Source organism: Xiphias gladius, chromosome 16, assembly GCF_016859285.1.
Source record: "Xiphias gladius isolate SHS-SW01 ecotype Sanya breed wild chromosome 16, ASM1685928v1, whole genome shotgun sequence".
NCBI classification, from domain to species: Eukaryota; Metazoa; Chordata; class Actinopteri; order Istiophoriformes; family Xiphiidae; genus Xiphias; species Xiphias gladius.
This window is the reverse complement of record NC_053415.1, coordinates 18,728,074-18,754,073: the sequence shown is the minus strand read 5'-3', so window position 1 is coordinate 18,754,073 and position 26,000 is coordinate 18,728,074. Positions and strand designations below refer to the sequence as shown.

Here is a 26,000-nt window from a genome sequence, read left to right as displayed (position 1 = left end):
TTAAATATAATCTGATCAGGAATGTAAGAAAGCCATATGTGAGTCAATACTATGTGGCTAATATGTAAAAACAAACCTTGGTGCATACATGTTTTACTGGCTTAATTTGTGGGTATATGTGACCATTTAAAATCAGGTTTAATATATTGTTTGTTATAGATTATTTATGATATATAATTATTCAATTTCATGTGAGGTTTTCTGTTTAAAAAATACCATTATATTTACCATTGCACTGATCTTTGACAATATATTTTTTCAACAAATATCCTGCAAATATGCTCAGTACATATCTCTAAAAAGTGATCAACAGATTTGAGGGGTTCTTAGCAAAAATGTTTGTTTACATTATGTGCCTGTGTAAAAAACGAAAAAAAAAAAGAAAATATTGGCCTGTGCAGCTTCATTGGATTTCTTTACTCTCAAATCAACTTGGCCAACAACATCTTTCACATACTGATGGATGATTTAGAAAATTAGCCACTAATTAGAGTAGTGAACTGAGCTCACCAATGCCCACATGTGCTTCCAAGATCATGCTGACATCGTTGGCTCCATCGCCAATGGCGAGGGTTATGGGGTGTTCCTTGGAAGCTTTAATTAGCTTCACAATCTGCAGAAACAAAAATCCCATTTCAATCACTACAATTGTCGGTCATTTAGGAAGGTGCCTGGAGTATATTTGCAAAAGGACGTGCAGTTCTGTCACCTGTGCTTTCTGAAGTGGTGCCATGCGACAGCAGAGCACAGCGCTACAGTTGCGACAGATCTCCAGAAAGATCTCTCTGTAGTTTCCGTGGCCAGCACACGCCTGGTTAGGCTTTAATACTGCAGACAGAGTGGCCCCGTCGATGATCAGACCAAAGTCGAGGCAGTCTACTGACAACCTGGAAGAAAATATCACAGACCAATCATAAGGGGGGTTTATGTACACATGACCAATTGTAGAGGAGTTTGCGGTCTTGAAATTTTGATATGAACAAAAGTTAAGTGCACATATACTGCAGATTGTGATTATGTGATATGTGGATCCACAGCATTTACCATTTGGTGTAGTACATGCTGTACATTCACATATACATTTTCTCATACCCAGAAATAGAGCGTTGTCTGAGAACGGTCCTGTTTAGTTCGAACAGAACATCATGCAGACTCTGCTCTTCTGTGCGTTTCTTGGTCAGCTCCAGGATCTGCGTGCTTCGACGGAACAGCTTACTGGCGTAGCAGGTAGCCGCCGCCGTCTCCATCTTGTCTCCCGTCAGGACCCAAACTTTCATCCCGGCCTTGTGCAGTGACTCAATGGTATCTGCGGCTTTCTCCTGGAGCCTGCACATTAATAAGTCAATTAGAGTTTAAGCCTCCGGTCAGGTAGGTTAAAGCATCCATCAAAACTTCAATCAATGACCAACTGGTGACAACTTATCAATTCATGAACACCCCTGTCCCTGCTCATAACCAGTTTATCTATTACGAAGTCAGACTGTCGATGAGTCAGGGTCAATACTGAAGTCTAATTTGTCAGAGGACAAAAACATTTTGTATCATAGCATAGTGAAGAATAAAAGAAAAGGAAACAAACAGTTTTACTATTAGTAGTAAGTCACCTATCTGAGCTCAGGTGAATCTTTTTTGCCCTTGTGAGTCATGACAATACTTTGAAGACAGCTTCATGAATCATTAATCTTCTTTTCTGTCTCACTGCTTTTAAATCTTTCCCTTCCCCCTCTCTCTCTCTCTCTCCACGGTGACCAACCTGTCCTCCACTGCTGTGGCACCCAAAAGCACAAAGTCCCTCTCGATGATGTCATAGGCCTGCGCCAGCCTCTGCTCCCTGTCCTGCAGGGCCAGCTTGGCTTCGGTCAGGTGATGACATGCCTCCTCATATTCAGACTCTGACAGCCTTCGATAGGCGACGCACAGAGTCCGCAGCCCCTCCTGGTGTTACAGTGTAAAGAGAGTTAAGGAGAGACAGGGTTTGTGATTTCATGTGCAGCCATTTTAGATGTTATCTGATGTCATGTGAGCCCATGTGAGTTTATTAAAGTTAGATCAAAACCAGTACCAGTAGTATTTGGTGCTGGGCAGGCAGCATACGGTGGGTTTTTAGAGGGTTTTTTTTTGCTAAAATAGCTGCTGTGGCTGGAAACTAGGTTGATTAGAGTTGTAAGACTGAACCAGGACAGTAAAATTGTGGGCTGTCAACCAAAACAATGAGCTGAAAGCTGCTAAAACGCTCTGTGGAGCAGAAGGGAGCTGCAGAGTTGTGTGATAATTCTCTGTGGGTTCAACAAGCAACCCTTTTCCCATTACACCGGAGTCATTTGATTCATAGCTAAAATACAAATATTAATCTTCTTCAGGCCAGGGATAGAGATGTTCTACTCCAATTTTAAAATTCATATTTAACATAACTTTAAACTGAGCTTCTGGAGTCAGTGTTTTGCTAAATTTATTTCTTGGCAGGAGCAAATAAGTCATCATGGGTCACTGCACCCTCTTTTATGAACCTCATATTTATGAAATTCTTTTCATATTTCATGAGGTAGAAGCTTATATGGATACATTACTGTCCTGTAAATAGGAAAATTATCATTGAATGATATTTATGCCATAACTGGCCTGATATGATGTTTTATCAAACACATTATGTATCTATACTGGTTAAACTCTGCACACTTACTATAGCATTCTGCTCCACCCGGGCTTTCACTTGCTCCACCTTCCCAGACACCACCCGTGGAAAAATGGACGAGTCTGCGCCCTTGCAGAAGAGCAGGTATTCTCCTGTCAGCCCACAAATACACAAACACCAAAGAACATTTTAAACAAACTACCAGACCATTCGAGTGTCTGATTGTGGATTTATAAAATGTATTAACATAGCACTGATTTCTGTTTCACTTCTGTGTTAAACTACATCTTACCTGAGCTTGACTTGACTATGACGCTCATTCTCCTCCTGACAGAGTCAAAGTTCAGCACATGGAGCAGCTTAAACCTGAAGGAGAGACAGCTTTGGCATTAGAAAAGGTTCTCCTTTTGTTTTAATTTATATCCATTAATCTCTTTTATATGGTTTTTCCAAAGTCTTGCAAATGAAGTAAAAAATATCGACTTAAGACCAACACAGTTCTCCTGGTACACTGTCCTTTTTTAAGTGGACCAAGGTCTTTTATTCCTGAGTTATCACTCTATGGTACATATTCTACTTTCAGGTCATGCTCCAGTCTGGTCTTAAGTGGACCCTAATAAGTTGATGTGAAAAAGAGGGAACTATCAAAAACAGAAAGCAATCAAGTGTTGAATGGTTTCATCTGGTTTGGCCAGTTTGGCTTATAATGACATCTTCATTATTCATCTGCAGTACGATAACATTTGATAATGTTTTATGGTTGTTTTTTTTTTAATTTATACTATAATTTTTAAAGTAAATCACCTACATCAAGTGCATCTTGTAGTGTTTTCAAATCCACTTCTAACTAAATGGTCCCCTTTACTGTTACTATTTCTGAGACGTGTAGATGATCCTTAAAATTCCTGTTTGGACAGACGAAGTGAACCACATAAGGACTGTAAATCTCAGAGTGTGGTCCAAAATTTCAATCAAGTACATTTTAGACTAGTGTGGTCAAAACAGCAAGTGTAAGAATTCTCTACGACCGTTTGTCTTCCTATCGCATCAAGTCTTCACATCATTTGGATACACACCCCTCCCCCTCTCCCGCTCCCCTGCTTCCTTAAAATAGCTCACTATTGACAAGCCATTGACGAGCGTGATGGAGAGACGGGATGGTTACATGAACACTTCCTGCGGATCAAAACATCATAGACCCTTTCCAAAAAACGACTCTCTAATGGAATCTTGCTGCCTTTCATTCTTACAGATCAGTTGGAGTATTTTGATCTGATTGAGCAGTTTCTAAAAACAACACAATCCGGAGGCTGCTTCCTTCCAGGCAGCTGATTTATGAGCACAACTCCATCAAATGACTTACTCCTATTTTACCTCGTGTGGCGCAACCACAACAGACACTTGGCAGACCGACCTTTCAATCTCATCGTCTTTGTTGAGGATCTCCATGTAGTTGTCTTTCAGTCTCAGATAGGTGTAACCTAGCCTGGCAACAAGAGTTACGGAAAAAGGATTAATTAAACTCTGATAGAAAGCATCCATATACACTGTGCAGTAGTACTCATTTACACGGGGTTCAAAAAATAAAAAAGTAAGAGTCTGTTTTGGTGTGAGTGTGTTGCTTGAAGCACTGGTGAGAAGAAAAAATACAATCCAGGAAGTCCAGTTTGAACAATAAATCAATCAATTTTAAAGCTAATCAGACACTAAGACACTGCACAGCAGTTTAAAATACTATATGGAAGAGTTATACGACTCTGGAACATTTTTACGGGAAGAATCAGGTCCTCCTCTGTTTCAGGGTTAAGGTTTGAAAGTATTTTACCAGGAGTTTACCTCTTTCATTGGCCAATAATTTTTATTCCCAGATTGTATTACAGCAAAACTTGGCCAAGACCAGCTTTTTTGTTGAACTACCCTGCGTAGGGTTCAGCATAGTGTTCAATCTAATTTTAATTGTGACACTTGCCGAAGAACAGACTGAGGCCAGAAGCCCCCAAAAATAAACCAAAAGTTGGCTGCCTTGTAAACGTGGCAAGACTTCAGACAGTGATGGACTGCAAACTATTTCCAACCAAATATTAAATATGGCAACTTCATTAAAGTTGAATTTACCCCGACTGACTAAAAATGGGGGAGTATGAATGTAAAGAGCTACACTTCTTTCACCGTTCATCTGATGTGAATGTAAAGACCCTGAAACTGACAAAACAAGCCAAGTTTGCATTTGAAATCCAATGTGCTACATTGCAGAAGCAACACAACAAAAAGTACCACTACCTATTACTTTAGGACTGCAAAGTAATTTTACTAATTGTGTGTTTTAGAGTGTTTACCTTTTCATTCCCTCCACCAAAGCCACCTCATCCGGTGAGGAGGAGATGTAGAAGGAGGTGGGCCTGCCCTGGTGGATGCCTCTCTTAATACCATCCACCGTCTCCTCCTCCTTCACCTGCACCGTGTGGCACAGACAGAGTGCCCGGAAAAACAGATCCTCGTGTTCCTACAGACACAGACAAATACAAAAACACAGCAATACGTCATAATACTTTGTTTTTATTTCATTCTGGCAACAGTTAAGATCATTCCAAAGGTGCACCACTGAAGTAATCCTCAAGGTCTCGCCATTTTTTGGGTGGCAGTTTGGTGCAATTTAGTCATTGCTGCGGTAGTTTTGAGCTACATTTGCAAAAAAACATAGCAATAAAGCAGCATATCCATGGAACCTTTTTGCTAAAGTTTTCTGCCCATTTAAGTTTTGGCCGGAAGTGCTCTACTCTGTGGTGTCTGCTGCTGCTCATGCTGACTACATCATTTTTCTTCTATTAAATCTAAACAAATCACTATTGACGCTGCCAGAAATGCAAGTCTCATCACTTTTCTGTGTATCAGAGGACTTTTTTTCCGTTTAAGACCGGGCAACCACTCCGGGGTTACAAAGAAAAATGGTGACGTTTTCATGTAATGGATATACTGGAGAGTGTGGTTACTGTGCTCGTCAGCACTGGAAGTAAGGTTTCAATAGCAAAGTTTCAATTCAGGCTGGTTAGAGGCCTATTTACTGCACAAACACACACACACTTACCCTCCTGTATCCTCCAGGTGAGGAATCAATCATGTCTATACTGGAAGCAGCGCTGAGGATCTGCCCGTTGCAGATGGCATGCGGGATGTAGACGTTCCCATCGACACAGCATTCAATAAACTCCATGTTGTTCTCAGTCAGAGTGCCAGTCTTATCAGTAAACACATACTCCACCTGGGAGGGAGGAAAGGTAGAGTCAGGGCATGTGTACAGAAAGCTTATATTCAGATACTGTATGTGTGTGTGTGTGTGTGTGTGTGTGTGTGTGTGTGTGTGTGTGTGTGTGTGTGTGTGTGTGTGTGTGTGTGTGTGCCTGTCTGTGTGCATGCGCTGATGTACCTGTCCCAGCTCTTCATTCAGGTCGGAAGTGTTGACCTGAGCTCCCTCTCCCAGCTCCTCATCATACATTTCCTCATCCCAGGTGATGAAATAGGAGCCGAGGAATTTCTGCATCTCCACCGTCACATACATAGACACTGGGATGATGTAGTTAAACAAGACCATGAAAGCCAGGAAGTCTGTGAATGCTCGGATCACCTGGGTATGGGAGCAAGAAAGTTTTTTATGAAGTTTGAGGGAAATGGGATTTGGGATTAGGCGTCAATATTTTGTTTTTAAGGAGAGATTGACGAACGGACCACATGCCGCTGGCGCTCATTTTCAGTTCTGTGGTTGTACCAGGGCTCATCTCGGTCAGGGGACCACTGCCAAGCGTATTTCAGAACAGTGTTGATCACCGCTTTACTAATCAAGATGCACAGATACACTATCAGAAAGGCATTCATCGACCTATAGAGCGACAGAGAGTAAAATAAGGGTGAGGATCATGGATCGGGAAATGAACAAATCCACAAAGACCAAATCTGAATTATGCAGCGAAAGGAATTTGGACATTAAGCGTACTTTTCCACAGCAGAGCGCTTTTGAGATTTAGACTGGTAATTAAGTGCCATCTTTGTCTCCATGCCAGTGTAGACCGCAACAGCTGAGGGGAGAGAAAACACTGTGTTATCAGACAATAATGACATTAGCCTTTCCTTTAACTGTTAAGCAGCGTGAATCCGCATGTTATTACCATAAATATGCTGTGTGTTCTTCAGTGTGGCTCCTCTTAGGAGCAAGTTCTCAGCCCCAAGAGCTCTGTAAGAATGGAAGAGAATTGTTGGCTGTCTTTATTTCAAAAACACCATTAAAGACATTCAATTCATCTGAGAAAAAAACTTCTCCATCTCAGAACTCAAAAAGGAAAAAATATTAATAAAATTATTTGCCAGCAAAAAAGTACACAAAAAGTACGCTCACCTAGCCACAGGCTCTTCTTTGTCCTTGTAAATATTGATGCGTCCCACAAATCTGGAAAAGGTCACAGCAAAATCCAATCAAGACATGTCAATAAAGGAATTTTCATTTCTGAGAGGTGGTAGCAGGTCTGTGTACATGATGCATCAGTGAGTGTGTGTCAGACTCACTTGTAGAGGTCAGGCTGCGGTTGTTCACATTCAATAGTGGCATGTAGCGAATCCACCTCCTGCTCCGTTCTAAAGGCCATGGTATCTGGTACAGCATAATAGGTCTGAGATAGAAAGGTGGAGGAAGGGGGAAGAAGAAGGAGGAGACAACAAAGGAAAATGTCACCAATAGTTGCTAATGAGAGCAGGGTTCATTTGACTCCTCAGCCTGACTTCCAGCAGGTTTTCTAAATGACCAGGAGAGCCAAGGGAGGTGAGCTGCTATAGAGCGCTCCCCAGGTCAGCAGGGGAAAGCATGCTGGGAAGGCGAGCACAGCAGCAGGTCGCCCCGGGGGCATGAATAAGGAGGGTGGGTGGAGTACTCTACGCTGCACCGTGGGATACGTGTAAGTGTGTGTGCACGCTCAGCCATGCGTACGGTCGTGTGAATGACATCAATGAACATCAGAGAAGTGAAAACTTGAAAAGCGGTGCGTAACGGCGTGTCACATCTTCATGCATTTGTGAGTCTCAGTACATGTGTTGATTGAAAAGTGTGAGGCTGAAATTAATGATCATTTCCATTTCAGTTAATCTGCTAATTATTATCTTGATTAATCAGCTTGTATTTTGGTCTATAGAATATCAGAAAATTGTGAAAAATGCCCATCACAATTTCCTAGACTTTTTAAGAACCCGTTTAACCTTTGGGTTTTATCTTTTAACAGATCAAAGATGGTAAATTTAAAGTCAAATGAAAAAAAAATATTGATTCAAAATCATGCACTATTCCTGGCACCTTGTGACTAGACTCCCCATCCAGGCTGGTGGTGGTGACATAGCAAGTGCCATCATGACGGCTGGAGGAGAGCAGGATGAGGTCACAGGGGAAAGTCTCGTCCTCCCTCACCATGACGATGTCCCCCACCTGACAGAGAAGGACAGGCACATCACACACCCCGTAATGGCTTTCACATCCATAATAAATGAAAATGATTCTGACAAGAGGTTCACGTAAACACAGAGAGTAAAAGACATACAGACAGACCTGCGGGTTATCATCTGCTCATCCTTTAACATCCCTTTTTTTTTTTTTTTTCAAAGGATTAAGAAGTTGCATAAGAGATTATGCGAGCGGGGCAGCTTAAGCTCTGATAAATCCCATCTCCACGGTGACCATACACATGACACACGCTCTCTGATTTTGCATGATTAATATATTCATCATTATTCCTGCTCCCAATTCACACTCTAATCCTCTCTGTTTGATCTACATAAGTGAGAAACCTTAGTACAGAAAACACCAGAAGACGGAGAGACAGATGGTGAGAGAGGCAGAGAGAAAGGACTGAGAGAAGGACGGGGACAGCGACAGACAAAGGGGAGAGTGTCTGTGCATGTGAATGCAAAGCACCTGTCCTGACTAATGAAATTCAGTGAAAACCACTGCTATAGTAACACAAACTGATGCTCGGTAACCTTTAAGGCTGTGTAGCTGTATCGAAGCCTCATTCTGAGCTGAGCCTCACCGTTACACGCGGCAGACACAGCAGAAATTAGACGTACCTGCACCCATTAAATACCCTCTTGACACAATGGTGAAATAAGAAACAAAGACACTATACATCTTCACAGGAGGGGCTGAGCCAGACACTCTCATTATGCAGTCTGACACCTCTGTTTTCATTCAAGCTGGGATGATACGAGAGAGATTTCTACAGAGCAAACACGCAAGCTCAGTGAAACTGGTTCATGCTTTTCGACAGAAATCTTGACATTCAACAAATTAATAGGTGTCTTATTTCCTCTACTCTTATCATCTCTTTATCATTCTTGCTGCACTCTGTAATGTTTCCTGAAAATTACCACTGTTTGAGTCATTAATTTCCATTCCAGAAAAATGCTGAAACCAGAGATGAAGTAACCCTTACAACTAGTGTTGTGTGTGTGAAGCCAAAGCATGGTACAGGCTTTTATTTATTCTTCTGTGCCGCAGGGCTCCACTGATGCCCAAAAACTATTAAAAAACATAAATGAGCAACTCGGCTGGAATGGGTAACATGTTCTTTCATTACAATGAATATGGGCAACTACTATAGTTTGTTTCCAGTGAACCCCACATACGTAAATGTTAAAAATAAAGAGTCCCTAACAATTGCTACAGTGCTCTGCCGTTGTAGGACATTTTTAACTTATTTAAAAAATGAAAGTATATATTTTTGATACATTTGCAAAGATTTGCATGTTCTGTAGAGATGAACTGCCTTGGGACTGGGACCCACGTGGTCTGAGAGGATCCCTTGTGTCACTTTGTTTTAATAAAGAAGACTAAACAGGGCAGTCAACAATTTAGTCTGAAATGGTAATACTGAACTCATGATCAAATGTCTACATGAAATCCCTTGAATTTACGCTATTTGAATTTGACATGCACAGGAAAGGCAGACTCCACCAGTAAAATTAAAAACTAGTACATAGAAAGACAGTTACAGGGAGCAAATAACAATAAATGTTATTGCTTAAAAATTTCAGTCATAAAGAGTATCAAAAATGTGGTATGATAAAATAAAAATCTTAAGGATTATAAGGCATATCCAGGAATTAGACTGAGCTACACTACCAAAGTGATCTGCTGTTGCATCAGAATGACATAAGGGAACAAAATGGGATGATGAGAGGAAAATTCGAATTTATGAAATACTGATGTATTTCATAAATTCGAATCCTTTTAATTCTCTGGGGGGGAACTCTTGATTGGTCTGCCAGGGGACACCGATTGTTCGTCTACTATAGTTTCAGGGCAATTAATAGGCGGGAAAGACAAGAGAGAGCAAGAGAGGAAGGAGACAAAGTTTGAGAGGACTGCAGAGGGGAAAAGAAGGGGGGAGTGAGAGCGACAGATATAGAAAAAGTGAGCTATGCAGCAGTTCAGTAGTGTTGCTTTGTGGCCTCAGGTGCTATACTGCTCTAATGACGCGATTCTTACCCGTAGCTTGTGACTCTGTGTCCTCACCACCTTTCCCTGCTGCACCACGTCCATCGGACACTCGTTTATGGAGCAGTCAGCTTTGTGTCTGAGCCAGTCCTCATAGCCCTGAGAGAGATGCGGCAATGGGGATGCGGCGAAAGAGAGGAAGGGAGAGATTGTAAGGGAAAAGGAAGAGAAAGCCAGTGTGTTTGTTGGCAGGGAGGAAACAGGGAGCACAGATTATTGTGCAGAGAGAATCGGGGCCAGTGCATAGCGTGAGATCAAGAGAGAGAGGGAGAGGTGAAAGTCATACAGTGTAATTAATTAGCATTGTGCTCCCTGAGCCTGCTGACCTCTTTCCTGGATTTCTAACCGACACGTCATGTTTTAGATTTATGTCCCTGTAAAGCTCAGGCTTCCGTAGCCAGAACAGCTTCATCTATCACTGATAGTACCCCATCTCTCAGTACCGGGACACGGTAGAGAGGATGCATCTCCCAGGGGCATGGGGTACTCGGCTATAGTGATTAACAGAGGAGACCATTCATTATCATATTTCTCACATCACCAGACATATTCAATGGCATGTCCTTTCGCTGAGAGAGGAATGTGTGTATACAGATAATAGAGCAGCCGATTGGTAGAGAGTGTGTGTATATCTGAGGCCAGAGGTTGGTGTGTGAGGGGGATCATTGTGGGCAATATTTCCTGGAAATGTGAGCATGTTTGTGTGTGTCCTACCTGTTTTATGGCGGTGACAGTGATGACAAAGAAGAGGGGCAGGCCGCTGGTGACTGGGCTGGTGGGGGTGTCGATGATAAGCTGCAAGGGGAAGGAAAGAAGAACAGTGGGAGGAACATGTGCGGGGGAGGAACATGTGGCGGGGAAACAGCAGAAAGGAGAGGGGAAAGGATGCCAAGTAATGCAACGCTGAGTAAGGAATTCCAGCAGGGAAAAGCTTCTGTAATAAGGAATCAAGCACCAATCTCGTAAACTTAAAGTTAAAGTATCCCAGTAATCAAATCTTGTTTTATGTATTCCATCTGCACTTACAGGAGAGCAATATAACAAAGTAACACGTTTGCAGTTAACAAAAAGAAAAAGGAATAGGAACATTACTGCTGTGTGGCACGCCCAGTTTGTCCCATCAACAGGGTGCCGTATTTCACATGCTACTGATAAAACATACAGCACACAAAGACCCTAGTTGGGGCTACATTGCATTCTGGTATACTGCTGGTAAAGAAATTGTTGTCTCCTCCTCCTTCTCTATGAGGAGCTTGTCCTTGCATGACTATTCAACATTTGGTGAAACATAGTGGTTCCAGGGAGAAGCTGCCTCTCTCCGATTCTGATTTAGACAGACAGAAAGACACTGAGCAGTACAACACTCATTATTTCAAGATAATATCATGTTAGCAAATTCGAATTGTGTTGTTGGTAATCCCCATTTAGGTAATGTCAAACACAGGTGCTGGATTTAAATATTAATCCTGGATAATTGCTCTTATTGGGAAAGCAGGGAACAATGAAGGCAGGGTCTTTAATCAACCAATTTTACTTATGAAAATGGTTAAATGTATTTGCATGCACATCTTCTATGGAATGACTGAAAGTAACAAAATAATCCTGTATATATTTTTCTTCTGATTCAAAGATTTACAAAATTAAATTCTATGAGAAACTATAAGAAAAGATAGTCAAGTAAACTTACTGACTTATTGGATCGTATCAACAACTAATGGATGAACTGCCATGAATTTTGGTATGAATTTTATGTATGAAAAATGGGGCGGTGGTCCGCTGTCTTAACTTCCCCAGCTGTCCAGCAGATATCTTGATGCAAAGCCATGGACTATAATTAAATATGGGCCAGTTTCATTTAGGAATGAAAAACATGTATATCAGAAAAATGGACTCAGAAATGCAATGTTTGTTACCATTAGCCATTTGTGAGATCTTAAGATATTTCTTTTGTTTTTGCTTTAACAGATGGAGAGCTAGGAAAATATTTCCTTAGAGCTTTGGTGTTGTGTTTTCAGATTAAACAAAAACAGGTGGAAAAATAACCACAGTTTAAAGTTTTAATGAAAATCTCACCTGGACCAGAAATATGACCAAGAAGTAGAAGTTGGCGATTCTTCGGAACTGCTCAAACAGGTTCTTGGGAATGAAGTTCCAGAAAGTATACTGTGGGACAGAGTGACAGCAAAATGGTGCATCATACCAGTCCTTCTGGCAAGACAAATGGTGATGCACAGCTTGACGAACACGAGAAAAGCGAAATGTGTCATCCTTCAAAACGTGGCCACAATAGGGATTACATGGTTGTCTGAATATGGAACAAAGGAATAGCATGATAATAAACAGTATCATGGCACTGACTCATGGGCTGCGGCTCTCTCACCTTGGAGGAGACAATGCGGTTGTCAGGGTAACGCTGAGGGATGTAGGCCTCAGCTCCTGGAGGGGGTTCTTTATGCCCGATGTACACCGTCCGACTGTCCACCCAGTTCTCCTCCCCCTCACACTGACCGAGACAGAGATAATATATAGATATAAATAGCAATACAGGTAGAGAGGAAAGAACTGGGTTGAATCACACTGTTCAACTGTGTTCGTTTACAATTCATGACCTACTATTATCTGACTTATATTATTATAACCACATTGATTCAATTGAATATTAATGTCATCTATAATCGCCAGCACTTTTCAATCGAGCCAAAATTTCTTTAAACCGTTCTTTCACTTTGGTTGAGAAACAGAATCAGCTCTGAGTCACACAAGTGTGGATTTGTCATTTATCTTTCCAATTCTTCCTGCATGACCTCTCTGCAGTCTGAGCTCTGCTCCATCGTTTGATTGGTCTTTTTCCTCTACACCGGTCCAAAACAACTCTTAACCCTTTTAATCCACTGTCTTCATAAAAAACATAATGAATACATATTGGATCATGTGCATGCAAATCTGTATCTCAGTTCACCTCTCATCTATATTACATCTAAGTAGCTCCCTGGAGACTAACAGAGTGCATGCTGGGAGTTTTGCGCAGCACATGTATTTCCAGGTTGTCCCTCTTTAAACACTACTGTGGGAAGAAGGCTCTCCAAAAAAAATAAATAAAATAAAATAAAAAAAATCATAAAAAAAACAGGAGTCAAGAGACCAAAACATTCAGCTGTTTGATTCCATCTGGCTTCCTGCTTGGCTCCTAATGCTTTGGCCTGAACGGGCAATGTGAGCGTAGCCTTTGGCAAAGCAGCCTGCCTGACACAGCTCAAAGCAGAAGTGTTGACCATTAGCAGAAAAGTTCTGGAACCAGCACCTCAGTGGAAGCCTCGCTTCACTGCTTTAAATGTACTCAACATTTTGGCAGAGATGTAGCTCGTCATTGCCAATGACCAAAACTTTTAATGTCTTTGTGTTCAGTGTCCAAATTATTTAAATTTAACAATCCTGTTACATGTCTTCTCAGTAACCTTCTAGATTCAAATCCATAAATTTTAAGAAGTGTAAATTTGGACGCAAAACTTATACTTGTAAGTTTTGAAGGCTGATGTAATTTTTCCGAGTGAAATCTGCAATACAGAAATAGAAAATCGCAATAGTGAAAAACTCAAAGTCACGTATCTAAACTTGTCCACTGTGATCAACAGGCGCTTGGCAGTGGGATAAAAATAGACATGGAGCCAACTGTGTCAGCCGACTTGAGACCCCTCCAAAACATTAGGGGGGCAACATGACCCAGAGAGATACAGTGAAATGGAAAAAAAATAAAAGACAGAGATGGAATATGAGGTATACAAGCTGTTGTTGATTATGTTATACTTCCAATTTTTTTTTTTAGTAAAGAAAATGTAAATGACCAAAACCAAACAGTTAAAAACACTTACAAAACTGCAAGTAGAAAATCAAAAATAACTCCCTGTGTCCTGTTCTTCAAACATGTCTAAATAATCCTGGCTAACATCATGTTCACTAGCTGAATTATCCTGTTAATACTAAACAAGCTAATCTAGGTCTTTAATTGTTTATTGTGAAAATTGTGATACTTATACGAACAGATCTAGATTATTTGTCAACAATTTTCATGTATAATAATTTTTCTAATGATGTATCTAATATGAAAATAACTTCATGTACAGCGTTAACCTCGAAACATCCTGGTCTTAATCCAGCTACCCGAACAAACTGCAGTTTTGAAGGTTTGATCTTAAGGACTGTTTGTTGCTCTGACAAGAGCTCCAATTAAATTTTAAGACAGCTTTAAAGAACTACAAAGTCCGGGCTTGTGTCAAATCATCAAGAATCAAATCAAGTAAAAAAACAACAACAAAAAAAAAAACACAGGATCTTGATCTGGGGTTGGACAATAAACCAAACTTTTTGAACAATATCCCCAGTTTCCAATAACACACAACTACTATGACTGATACCCAGAAAATAAGGCTCCACCAGCCAGTCTAATCTAGTCCAACACAGAAAAAAAAAACTGGTCGTACTGTTAAATCCACATTTCCCAGCGTCCATCATTCATCCCCTCATATCTCTATCTGCACCGTTTCCTCCCTTTGCAAGTGTCACACCCTGACAGTGTGACTGTGGGAGAGGGATGGAGAAAGACACAGGGAGAATGCATTGTGGTTTGTAGTTATCTGATCATTAATCCCCTGTGATCCGTATCAACCCCCCGGCCCACTCTTCCCTTTTCATTCTACTGCTCCATCAGACAGTGTGGCTGGCTGGTTGGTTGGCGGACATGCAGGCTTTGTCTTTAACAACACTGAAACAGCCTCCTCACAGGGAGGCTGGTCTTACATCAATCATCAACAATGAGAGGATGGATTTGCTGACAGCAAACATCCCACCACCGCAACTTCTCCTCTTATGTTTCAAAATGTGCAGTGGTGAACTCTCTTGGGTAGATGTTTTTCAGCTGTTTAAACTCCAGATTCACGAGAGGGAACAGAAGCAGGGCTGCTATTATTGAGATTTGAAATGCTGCTTTAAAAAGCCGAGACAGCTTTTCAAGTTCTGGCCTTCTCTGTTAGCGCGCCGAACGTTTCCAGATGCATTGCTCCATAGCCTTTCACAGGACTATGGATCTGTAAATTTTCATAGAGGAAAAGTAACCCCTGACCCTCGCAGTGCAAGGATCTATCCATGCTATGTTCATGATGTGGGTCCTTTTTTCCACAGAGGTGTAATAAAAGATATACACCATTAACTAGCCTGATTAAATGGTCATGTCCCATCCCTCCTCCACTGTCGCACCAGGCCGTGCCGCAGAAGCACACAGCATGTTGAGCAGATATCCCTCATTAACTCACAGATCAAATTCCTCTGACGGAGCTCTTCCTTAATGAACTACCCATGTTAGCTGGACAGAGGATGTAGAGACATACAGACGGGGGCTGCAATTTAAAACATGAACGTGCAAACGTTCTTGAGACAAAGAACTTACTCCCAATTGTTTATCTTTACTTCAACCCAAACACATCATCCAATGAGATAGAAACATAAATAATGTTCTCACTCTGCCCTTGCACTGGTCATAAATTGAAGCTCAGACAGACATAGCTTGGCTTATATCCATTTACGGTAAGGCGGCAGGCTGCTCCATAGGTAGGCCCCCCAGGACTCATAAAACATCTGTCTAAGGTCCCTGGGAGAGACCTTGAAACTTCCATAGGAGCATCACCAAAACTGAATAAATGATAAACCAACTTTTCCTTCAGTTTCCCACATTAAAATGAGAGAAAAGTGCAACAGTGCCTGAGTAAATCTTCTCTGTGTTAATTTGGGGTAGGAATGTTTATAGAACCGCAGTGACTTATTGGTAGAAGCGGTGAAGCCTGTCGTAGCACTGAGCAAAGATAAAAGGAGCCGTGAGACCTTGATCAGCTAAAAAGGAAGGCGGCTACCTGTTCAATATGCACTCCACTGCCACTCGTTTGCCATTAATCACCATAGCAACACAGTATGCAGCAACAGGCAGCTCCGCTACATCTGAAAGTTCATAACACAAAGAAACAGCTTCCCACAGAGGCTTCGTTATGTGTAGACTGAAGATAAAATGTGTAGCATTTTCTCCTTAATTTAATGCTGTGAACCTTGACTTGACAAGAGATAATGAGATTTTAAGGAAAATGTGAAGTATTGCTGTTCCAGACCATATCCACAAGATCTTCTCGGTGCTTTTCTTTGGTTCAGCCAGGACTCGTTAGACTATATTCTGTGTGGAAAATCCTTTTTCGTTTGAACAAATAGAATGAAAGAATAAACATCAAAAGCAGCAGTGAGGAAGAAACTAATGAAATAAGTAAATGGAACATAGCTCACAGGGAAAGTAAGTGCCATTAGCTGTTATAATTAATTATTAGAGAATAATATTTTGGAGAAAATGCTGCACAGGTGCAGAAAGAAAACACAGTTGTACCAGTATTTTGATTTGAAAATTTAGTGACCTTCAGCTTGTACACGCTATCGCAATGGCTGACACTGATGACAAAAGCCACCAGATCCCTGATGATGCAGATAACTGCATATCTGAAACAAAAATCAAAGGATATATATGAGATTTCTTTAAAATGACAAAATTTGTATTCTGATGTTGCCGCAGCCTCCTCTCCCACTTGACTTGCTGCGATCCAACTGTTACATAAGTCTCTAATCCAGCTGTGCTACTTCTCCTCTCCCCTCTCTCTCTTTTCTCCCTTTTCTCCCACTACTGTAATCTGCATCCTAAAAAAAAACCCCTCTTTCTCATTTTGTCTGCATTTAACGCCCACAACATGCTAACACAGGCTTGAAACGTTGTCTTCTGATGAAAACTCTTTCCACAGACACCAATCCTGCGTTTTTTTTTGTCACCCACAGCCTCTGTCTCTCCACCAGGGCCCCATCTCCATGAGGGGCAGAGGACAGGAATAGACTGCCCTTAACCATTTGTGGCAGTGAGAGCTAATATGGTAAACAGTGATCCAGCAGGCTGTGTTCTGCCTTTCAACACCTGCCAGGAGACTCAAAGAGCTGTAAAGTTGCTGGAAACCTTTCTAAAGCCCTTCAGCACTCAGGGACCGGGTGGAACCTTTTTGATCAAAGGGAGACATCGCTGGCCTCTCTCTTTTATCTGCTGAAGTTGTGAGAGGTCTATCCAAGAATAACAGCTATACATTCACAGATAAGATGTAAAGGAAGGTGAGGATAAAGGGGGACAAGAGTAAATCCAGCTGAAGACAAGAGAACATAGTGGCCACAAGGCTGATATAAATCAAAATATTATAGAGGATGAATAAGAGGACATATTGAAGCTCCTAAAAGGTATTAGGTATTTTTAACCATCACCCACTTATACCAGCATCGTTCTTATCCAGATCATGACCTCATGCAATTCTCACGGTTTGGGCCTGTCTGAGGCATCACGCCATTGCTATTATTATTACCAGACGACAAAAGGGCACCGAAGAGAAGGGAGTGGAGACAGTGGACACATAACAGATGCACTGACCAGCAAACACACAGGATCTGTTCAAACCGCAGGTGGTGATTTTACAGATAAATCTCATTATAAATAAAATTTCTTCCTGCCATGTCCGGGCCCGGGGTCTGCTGACATACCAGAACAAGAGTGCACACACATACACACGCTCCTAAATCTTATTGCATGAGGGCCCAGCCATTCTTTTATTTCTTTTTTCTTAGCAGAGAGAAAAGTTGAACAGATTTAGGTTATTACACAACAAAATGTCTCATTTAAATTTCATGCCCTGCAAAACACCATGACACCATATTTTTCTTTACGAAAACTATTTACTGAATTGCAAAAGGCTCAATTCACCAGCAATTTTTCGTGAGTCACAAAACAGGCGTATAAGAAGGACAGAATTTACTGCCTTCAGACAATTTAATTTTCTTCTGTACTGGATACATTTGAATAATTGTCTGCTGTTAATAATAATCTGTGTTTATCAGGCAACACAGTTTACACTTCACAGTGAGAGTTGATGCACCACTGGTCCACCCAAGATGTAATTTTAGTAATGTGCCGAATCATGGAATTATCATAAATAATGAACAAAATTCTTGCTTGAACACAGGTCATAGCAAATGTACAACTGTTGTCTTTTATGATGTACCTTCCTGATTTTTTAGTCAGACATTAGTGGCCTGTCTATGTCTTCATAGTGGTTGTTGGACTGTGTACGCACCACGGGCGGCAATGGAACGAACTCCGGGACTTTATCGTTCTATCCCTGAATAAAGTCTGGTATGTTGTATTTTATATTTATATTAAAATGCTGTTAACAAACCAAACAAAAACAAAAGCAAGCAAAGCAGAACTGAGAAACACACATGTCCCTCACACAAAAATATATGAAGGACAAGCCACAAGTCAATGACAGGGTGATGATAAGGGTACAAGATATGAAATGAAAGGCTCATTAACTTGCCCAGTGGAGTAAAGTGAATTAAATCAGATGTGCATCCTTTAAAGGCTTTAGTGCCCGAAGCAGATTTATGAATACAGACTTATTCTTCTTTTTTTGGATAAAATGATGAAAGCATCGGAGGCTTGCTACGTTTGGGCAGTGACCTTGGTGGGAGTTTACTGCTCTCTGTCCACAGCCAAGGCTTGGGCGCCCTGCTTATCACATGTTAATCACCTTGCATGATGTAATGTTTGCTCTTCTGCGTGGTCTCATGAAGTGAGCAGCTATTCGGACTATGGCAGGGTTAACCGAAGGGGATACGCAAGTAATAGAGGCCCAGATATACATCAACCGTCCTTCCAGTTCTAAATCAATATGTGGATAATTGAATTAATGATTGATTCCTTGTCTACTTCATACTGTTGCAGAGTGAGGATGCAACGGGGGAAGAGCGAGAGATGAGGGGCGTCTTCGTCGACCCCATCCCTCCCTCCTCCTCCTCCCCGACTCAGTGGTGGATCTGATTTCCCCTGATATTAGCCCCGCTGGAGCATCCGTCAAGCTCCCCACACACTGTCACTTACCCGCTGCACACACAAATACACACACACTTGCACTTGACACAAGCTTGACGTACCAGAAACACGCACACTCAAAGGCTTTCGCCCACACGCACAAACAGTTAGTTATCTTCACAGCACCTGAGCCGGTTTTAAGGTCAGGCGAAAGGGTCGCAGACTGCATATAGCAGATTTGTTGACACTCCAGTGGTGCCCAGTCTGATGAACATCACTGGGCCTGTCACAGTTGGTTCGTACTAGACACTTTTCTTTTTCTTTTTTTTTACCTCTAATTCAGCCACTCACAACCCAGCTGCTTCCTGTCCTGGGAGATAATCAGAGGCTGCTGATGGCACTGGCCTATTCAGATTGGACCCGCCAGTAATATGGTTACAGCTCACAATCATCCACTTTGCGACGATGCGGACATTTCCTGCTCGCAGACAGACTAGATCACCGATTAAAGATAATGATGAGGCCTTGCTGAACTCTCTCTTTTACTGAGGGTGAGTTTTACTGGGACCCTCTAGTTTAACCTACACAACGTACTGTTTTATCAAGCTGGAAAAGTGGGTAAAATTCGCAAGCTAATGCCTCTACAACGAGTCCTGATTGGGATTTATTTCCTCTGCAGACCAGGGCCACTGGCCATGAGACAGTTTATCACGCATGCATGTTGTAGCTCACCAAAACAACTTAAGTGGGCCAGCCAAGTTAATTTCTATTCTACACATCCACCAGCCGTCACTGCATCTGTAGCCACTGGCACATTCCCCATTCAGCTCCACAAAAAAAAAAAAAAAAAGAAAACATTGTAAAGCCCACAGTCAAAGGCCTGCCAAAGCAGCTGAAGTGAAATGTGTAGATGGGCAAAGTGTTTATCACCCTGCGCTTCCACGTTCAAGCCCTCTGAGCGGAGCAGTGTGTGATCCATGCAAAAACAGAAAGATGAAACATGCACTAAAATATATATATATATATATATATATATATATATATTGCTGCACTTGGAGACACACAGCCACAGTTGAGACAGTGTTGACAGACGGGGGGCCCTTACATATCTGCGGATGATATTCCGGAGCAGGCTGAAATCCATCCTTCAGACGGCTCCGGCAGTTACTAAACTGTGCAACAGAGACGTTCAGCTCTCCTTGGGTCTTCGCAAACGCTACCTAATGTGGATCTTTCCACCAGTATCCATCGCTCTCCACCACCGCCGCCGCCGTGTCTGTGATAGCGAGCAGCAGCGGTCTCTCAGGCGGCTGCTCCGATTTTCACGGCATCCCCGGGAAGAGCCATGCAGCGACCGAGCGATTACAACGACCCACGCTCACGCTGCTGGCTACATCTCAGGGGGGGAACTTCGCCGCATGCAAACCTCCAGACCTCCGGGTCGTCTCGCCGGTAACTCTCCGTCCGGTGAAGCGCTTGATTCCTGCAGGGGACCGCCTGTATCCCGCTCTGTGGCGACAGCGGTGGCCCTCGGCGTGTAGCGGCAACGCGAAACGTCCACGGCGCTCACCCGTCAGGTGACTACGCGGCACATGCGCGTTGGGATTTTCTCGCATCTCCGGGAACGTGTCCGTGCGGCGGCGCTGAGGGAAGGGACCGTCCGCTCACGTGCGGTGGCCCCGGAGTAGAGGAGACCGACACCGGTCAGAAAATCACGGTCATGTCCAAAAAATGGCGATACAGGCGTTGCGACCGCAGCGATGTCAAGAATAAATCGCCCGTGGTTGTGGTTTGCCAGTGTTGTGAGGGACTCGGGCAACTAGGAGTCACTTTCCATATCGGCCTAACTAGTCTTGGAAGAACTTATTTAGATTCTGTGCCGCCAGTGGAGAGTAAGTCAGTACATTTAGTCAAGTACTGGACGTGAATGCAGTTTTAAGGTACTAGTAGTATACTTAAGTGTTTCCATTTTAAGAAACGTTTTACTTCTACTCCACTGACATCATATATATTGTACTGTTTAGTCCAACATCTATTTGACTGCTTCAGTTACTAGTTAATTTACAAATGATGTTTTCTTTGGCACACAAAACATATGGAGAGCTTATAAAATATGAAGCTTTGTTATAGATTCAACTACCCAGCGGTATATACAAGTCAAGCTCAAACAGTTTGCTGAGAATTAATTGCAAACTGTCATTTTTTTTTCATGTGAGAATGCCAAACACCTGTGGTTCGAGGATTTGCTGTTTTTCTATCAAACAATTTCAATAATTATTTTAACAATTTGTATTAATTTTAGGGTTTCGACTGTTGTGGTTGGAGAAAAACAGGAGTGGCGAAGGCGTCGCTTGGGGCCATGGGTAATTGTGACAACATTTCGCACTATTTTCTCAGTTTTCACAGACCAAACAATCAGTTGATGAATCGAGAACATTATCAGGAGATTAATCCATGATGAAAAGAACCATTAGTTACAGCCCTATACTAAATAGTTAAAAATGAGCTCCACCTCAACCAATTGCAACAGCAAAATGCTGTTTACACATTAATGCACAATTAATAATAATTTAATGATATAATATATAGTGGTGTTACACTCACATAAGTACTTTTCCTTTTCCTTTTTGGAGCTACAGTGTGCTATTAGTACTTTTATTTAAGTAAAAGATCTGCGTACTTCTTCCAACCCTTCCTTTACTTGAGGAAAAAAGCATTACCACAATCTAAGTAACCTTTTACAAGTAAGAGTTCATCATTCAAAACTGTAGTCAAGTAAAAGTGCATAAGTATTATCAGCAAGATGTACTTAGAGTTAAGTAAATGTACACTGCACCATGCAGACAAATTTGTCAGAGTAACATTACTGGATTGCTATTTATGATGCATTAAAGATAAGCAGCTTTTTAAAATGCTATTTACGTTATACTATAGTCTATATTAACTATACTGCTGGTGCATACATCTACTCTATCACATGCAACATTTTGTAAGCTCATTATAGGGTTTTTAAATCTTATAAATCTATAAATCGTAATTATTATTAATTACGTAATTATTTTTGCAACAGTATATTTAACCTCAGAGAATACTTAGGCAGAGACGTTTCACATGCCAGCCACCTGTTCCCACAATACACTGACTACACATGCGCGCCCACACGAAAAATCACAGTAATATTTCTACAATACTGTAATAATCCTACAAGACATGTATCTGTGCTCCGCAGTGAGCTCGACTGACCCTTACTCTATGGTAATGTTCCTTGCTACCACTCTCTATTCAGACATTTACCCTTTGCAACCTAGTAACTAATGGTTTTATTAATGGTTAGTAAGTCATAAGAACAAGTTTTGGGTTGCCTGGTTGTGAAAAATCCCTTTGGATGGTGATTATCCTTTCTATGTGGTAATAACGTATTCATAAATCAATAAACCATTTATACATTCTTATGGGTCTCTTGCTTTCTAATAAGCCATAAAGCCTGTTGTTTGAAATGTTAAAAATAATGAATAAAGGTTATTAATCTTCAAGTATGCAGTTTAAAGTGTTAATAAGAGGTTTATAATTAAATAGATCATCTCAGCCTCTTTGTAGAAATAAGTGCTCAGACAGTCTAACCAGTCAAAGGGCATTTTCATGAATGTTATTCTAGTTTAATGGACCAAAAAGATTTCCAAATTATTTAGTAACCATTAATAAAGCCATTAGATAAAACTATAAATATATTTTTTTAGAAATGTTCCTTTTCCATACATGCTGTTTATGCATTTTGAGCAGATGTTTTGTCTGGCTAAGTTTGTGTGACACAAGAATGACACAGCAATGTCGTAGACTTATTTGTAAAGAGGGCAAAGATGCAGCGGTCCAGGTGACTTGTTGACATCATATTACTAGCAAACCTATGGACAAAATATCAATATTATCATCAATAAATTTACTCAAGCTAAAAATGTTGAAAGACACAAAATAACAGGTGGTATGTAACAGGGCCCATGTTTACTGCTGGTACACCACAGCAAGCCTGCCATTGTTGCACCTGTTGTCACACTATGTAACTTACAAAAAACCTTACAAAACCCAACCGCGTCTGTCATCAGGAGAGAATCTAAAATGACCCACGCCTCCATCTGGGGGGAACCTGTGGCAGCAGGGAGGCAGGGCGAGATGTCTGCCCCAGACGTTTCATTTGCAGAGTTCCGACTTTCAATTAGCACAGACACTATTAATAATGCATGGGGAGCCAGCACTTTCAGCTCTGACCCACTAAAGCTTGATGCCGCTGTTTACCTCCCTCAAGACCCCAGGGCACTTAGTGTCTAATGATGAGTCTGCCTCAGCAAACAGATTACAGCATGCTCTTTGTTTATGGGCTGTGACAATTACAGTACATGTTGTGTTTAATGTCATTGTCATGTTGTGGAGATAGGTCTCATCCCCTTTTTACCCATTTGTCAAACAAGAAAGCACAATGGTAATCAAAAATAAGGGAGCGCTTAGGCAGATGGAAATATACCAGCAACATACAGTAGGTTGATGTTTCCACTGCTGCTGGTGTGATTATCATATAGCTGACTGACTTACTATTAATGTTGCATCTGAGCGGAGGAACTGGGTCATTGTTCATTCCTTCCTTCTGCCTTCTGTGTGGGCGAGGGAGTGCTACATATGGGGCAGTGGGTTACTTTCCTCACGTTGCCATCAGTCCTGTGTGGGCGGCATCTGCAATCTGTACTTCTGGACAGTCCTCTTGGTTATTCACATTTATAAGAGATAACAGTGAAGACGAAGGCCAAGAGAGTTATTCTAGCAATCAAGCAGTGTCAAATGACTTCACAAATAAACTAATGACTGCAGATGATGATGGAGTATATGGCCAATATGAGGCATATTTATTCTAATCCACTTATCAATCCATTACCTATAACTGCTCGTCCTTAGCAGGGTGCAGGGGGCTCAAGACTAACCCTGTATAATCTTCTGTGTGCACTGTACTTAATGGGAACTTGGAGGCAACAGATTACATACAAAATGTACACAGGGTTGCGGGTTGGGGGTAAATAAGTGCCCAACACAAAACTGGACCATACAATGACCCATGTACAGTACACCTAGTGAAACTTACATACAGTATCATATAGATGCTTTTAACAGCAAATTTAATGTGATTAAGTGAAATTAAAAAAAAAAAAAAAGTGTTGATGATGGTGGCTGTATTGGGCAGACTGTGGGAAAAGTTACTTTGGAGAGCCATGTAAGACATTATGCAACTGTTTTCACAGGCTGAGTAGTACTCAAGTAAACCGCACTTCATGTGTATAATCAGTGGGTGTCCCTGAATACTTCATGAACAAAACTCTCAAACAAAAATAAACAAAAATATAGAGAAGAAGAAAAAGAAATAGGTTCAACCCACCAGTGTTTGTTTTCTGATATGTTGTACATATCAGCTGAAACCTTAAACCTCCACCACAGAGGTTTCAGAGACTGGACGCTGTCAATAAGAGAATCCTGTCTTTAAATACAGTTGTGGTCACGTGGGCCCTGCATGAGTTTGGACAAAGAGTTCAAGTTCCATTCCCTGTCCACAAGAATCTTTGAGAAGATCAACAAGTTCCGGCCTGCATCTGTTGGCCAGAATCAGTTCGTACAGTTCATTCAAACAACCTTAGCTCAAAAGACCGAACATCGGCCTCAGTGGACAGGACATGGGTCGACCGTTTACACAGGAAGGGGAAACACACATTAAAGGAAAAATGGAACATAATCAAATGAGAGATAAACATTTTCCCATCACAGTGAGCAGCTGACTCTGTACTACCGTCAGCAAAAACGCTAGATCCTATCAGGCTGTAGAAATGCATTAGTCCTGTATCAATGCACAGTCTGTGGGAAATGAAGAATATGGGATGAGAAACAACTGCATTTATTACAAATAAGCAGTTATCCCTGAAGGGTGTGGGATCTCTAGATATTCTACATATTCCAGAGGAGCGAGGTCATTTTCAAACATATACAGGTATAATAATTTAAGTATAAAAGTCTCAAGTATAAAATGCTACAGAGTTGACTACAGTTATATCACTAGATATTTAAGTTTCTACTGTTTGTAACGCCTGACTTGTAAATATAATCGACCTCTATTCATCCATTGGAAACTTGTTTGTTTAATAAAAGTACCAATTTACCATACATTAGTTACATTGGTTACAAAATGTGATAGGAACATTCTTAGATAGCCCATCTGATATTCCCACCACTTTTTGTAAAAAAAAAAAAAATAGCTTAATTAGAAACCCAATTATAAACTAAAACCTATGACTGAATGAATCCTCACATGTGTGCCAAGTTTCATGAGCTTGTGATGTCTGGCAGACTGTAGAGAGAAGGATGAAGGAGATATTACTATAAAGTAGTCATCTTAGCCTCATAAATCGTATACTTTAAAGGTGCGTCGTGTATCTCAACAGTGCTCTACTACCCTATTTCATTTGGCTGACGTTATACGTAAATTTATTACGTTACGGTTTATCACAGATCCACAAAGGATGTTAGTATATTATTTGGGAAAATCAAGAGCTTACATTACAAGGAGATAAGTGGTCATGTGTAACAGAAATGAGACTGTAGGATAAATGAGCCAGGGGGAGAATGCAGTATACTCAGGTATTTGGTGTCATCTAGTGGCCGTTATGCAAAAACACATTAGGTGTCTCAGTGTAACGATGCTCATGTGTACCCCATGGCTCTGTTGGTGTAGATACAGGTAATTTGGCAGCTAATTAATTGCTCTGATTAGTTGTAATTGGAGGACCGTTAAAGCATGAGTTTACCCTGTATCATGGGAGAACAAATTAAACAGAAGGTGACAATTAGGTCTGTAGTCTTTTGTCTACCGTTTATTAATTCATGAAACT

General features: G+C 41.3%; 1 protein-coding gene across 5 annotated transcripts in view; it reads right to left on the bottom strand.

Annotated features, from left to right (window-relative positions):
• Positions 1 to 20,636, bottom strand: part of LOC120801823 (probable phospholipid-transporting ATPase IH) — a 29,429-nt gene extending 8,793 nt beyond the window's left edge. For 4 of the 5 annotated variants that reach the window (XM_040149091.1, XM_040149092.1, XM_040149093.1 and 1 more), the window contains exons 1-21: positions 20,189 to 20,636; positions 12,541 to 12,663; positions 12,234 to 12,323; positions 10,875 to 10,955; positions 10,152 to 10,259; positions 7,965 to 8,093; positions 7,187 to 7,290; positions 7,020 to 7,070; positions 6,793 to 6,857; positions 6,621 to 6,702; positions 6,356 to 6,506; positions 6,057 to 6,254; positions 5,718 to 5,891; positions 4,969 to 5,135; positions 4,047 to 4,118; positions 2,925 to 2,998; positions 2,681 to 2,784; positions 1,754 to 1,935; positions 1,093 to 1,326; positions 710 to 887; positions 511 to 613 (exon numbers count right to left, since the gene is read on the bottom strand). In XM_040149091.1, the coding sequence (XP_040005025.1) occupies positions 511 to 613; positions 710 to 887; positions 1,093 to 1,326; positions 1,754 to 1,935; positions 2,681 to 2,784; positions 2,925 to 2,998; positions 4,047 to 4,118; positions 4,969 to 5,135; positions 5,718 to 5,891; positions 6,057 to 6,254; positions 6,356 to 6,506; positions 6,621 to 6,702; positions 6,793 to 6,857; positions 7,020 to 7,070; positions 7,187 to 7,290; positions 7,965 to 8,093; positions 10,152 to 10,259; positions 10,875 to 10,955; positions 12,234 to 12,323; positions 12,541 to 12,663; positions 20,189 to 20,227 (2,509 nt within the window). In that variant the 5' untranslated portion in view covers positions 20,228 to 20,636. The remainder of the gene's footprint in view (positions 1 to 510; positions 614 to 709; positions 888 to 1,092; positions 1,327 to 1,753; positions 1,936 to 2,680; positions 2,785 to 2,924; positions 2,999 to 4,046; positions 4,119 to 4,968; positions 5,136 to 5,717; positions 5,892 to 6,056; positions 6,255 to 6,355; positions 6,507 to 6,620; positions 6,703 to 6,792; positions 6,858 to 7,019; positions 7,071 to 7,186; positions 7,291 to 7,964; positions 8,094 to 10,151; positions 10,260 to 10,874; positions 10,956 to 12,233; positions 12,324 to 12,540; positions 12,664 to 20,188) is intronic. The other variant, XM_040149094.1, reaches the window with a different exon arrangement.
• Positions 20,637 to 26,000: the final 5,364 nt, after the last annotated feature.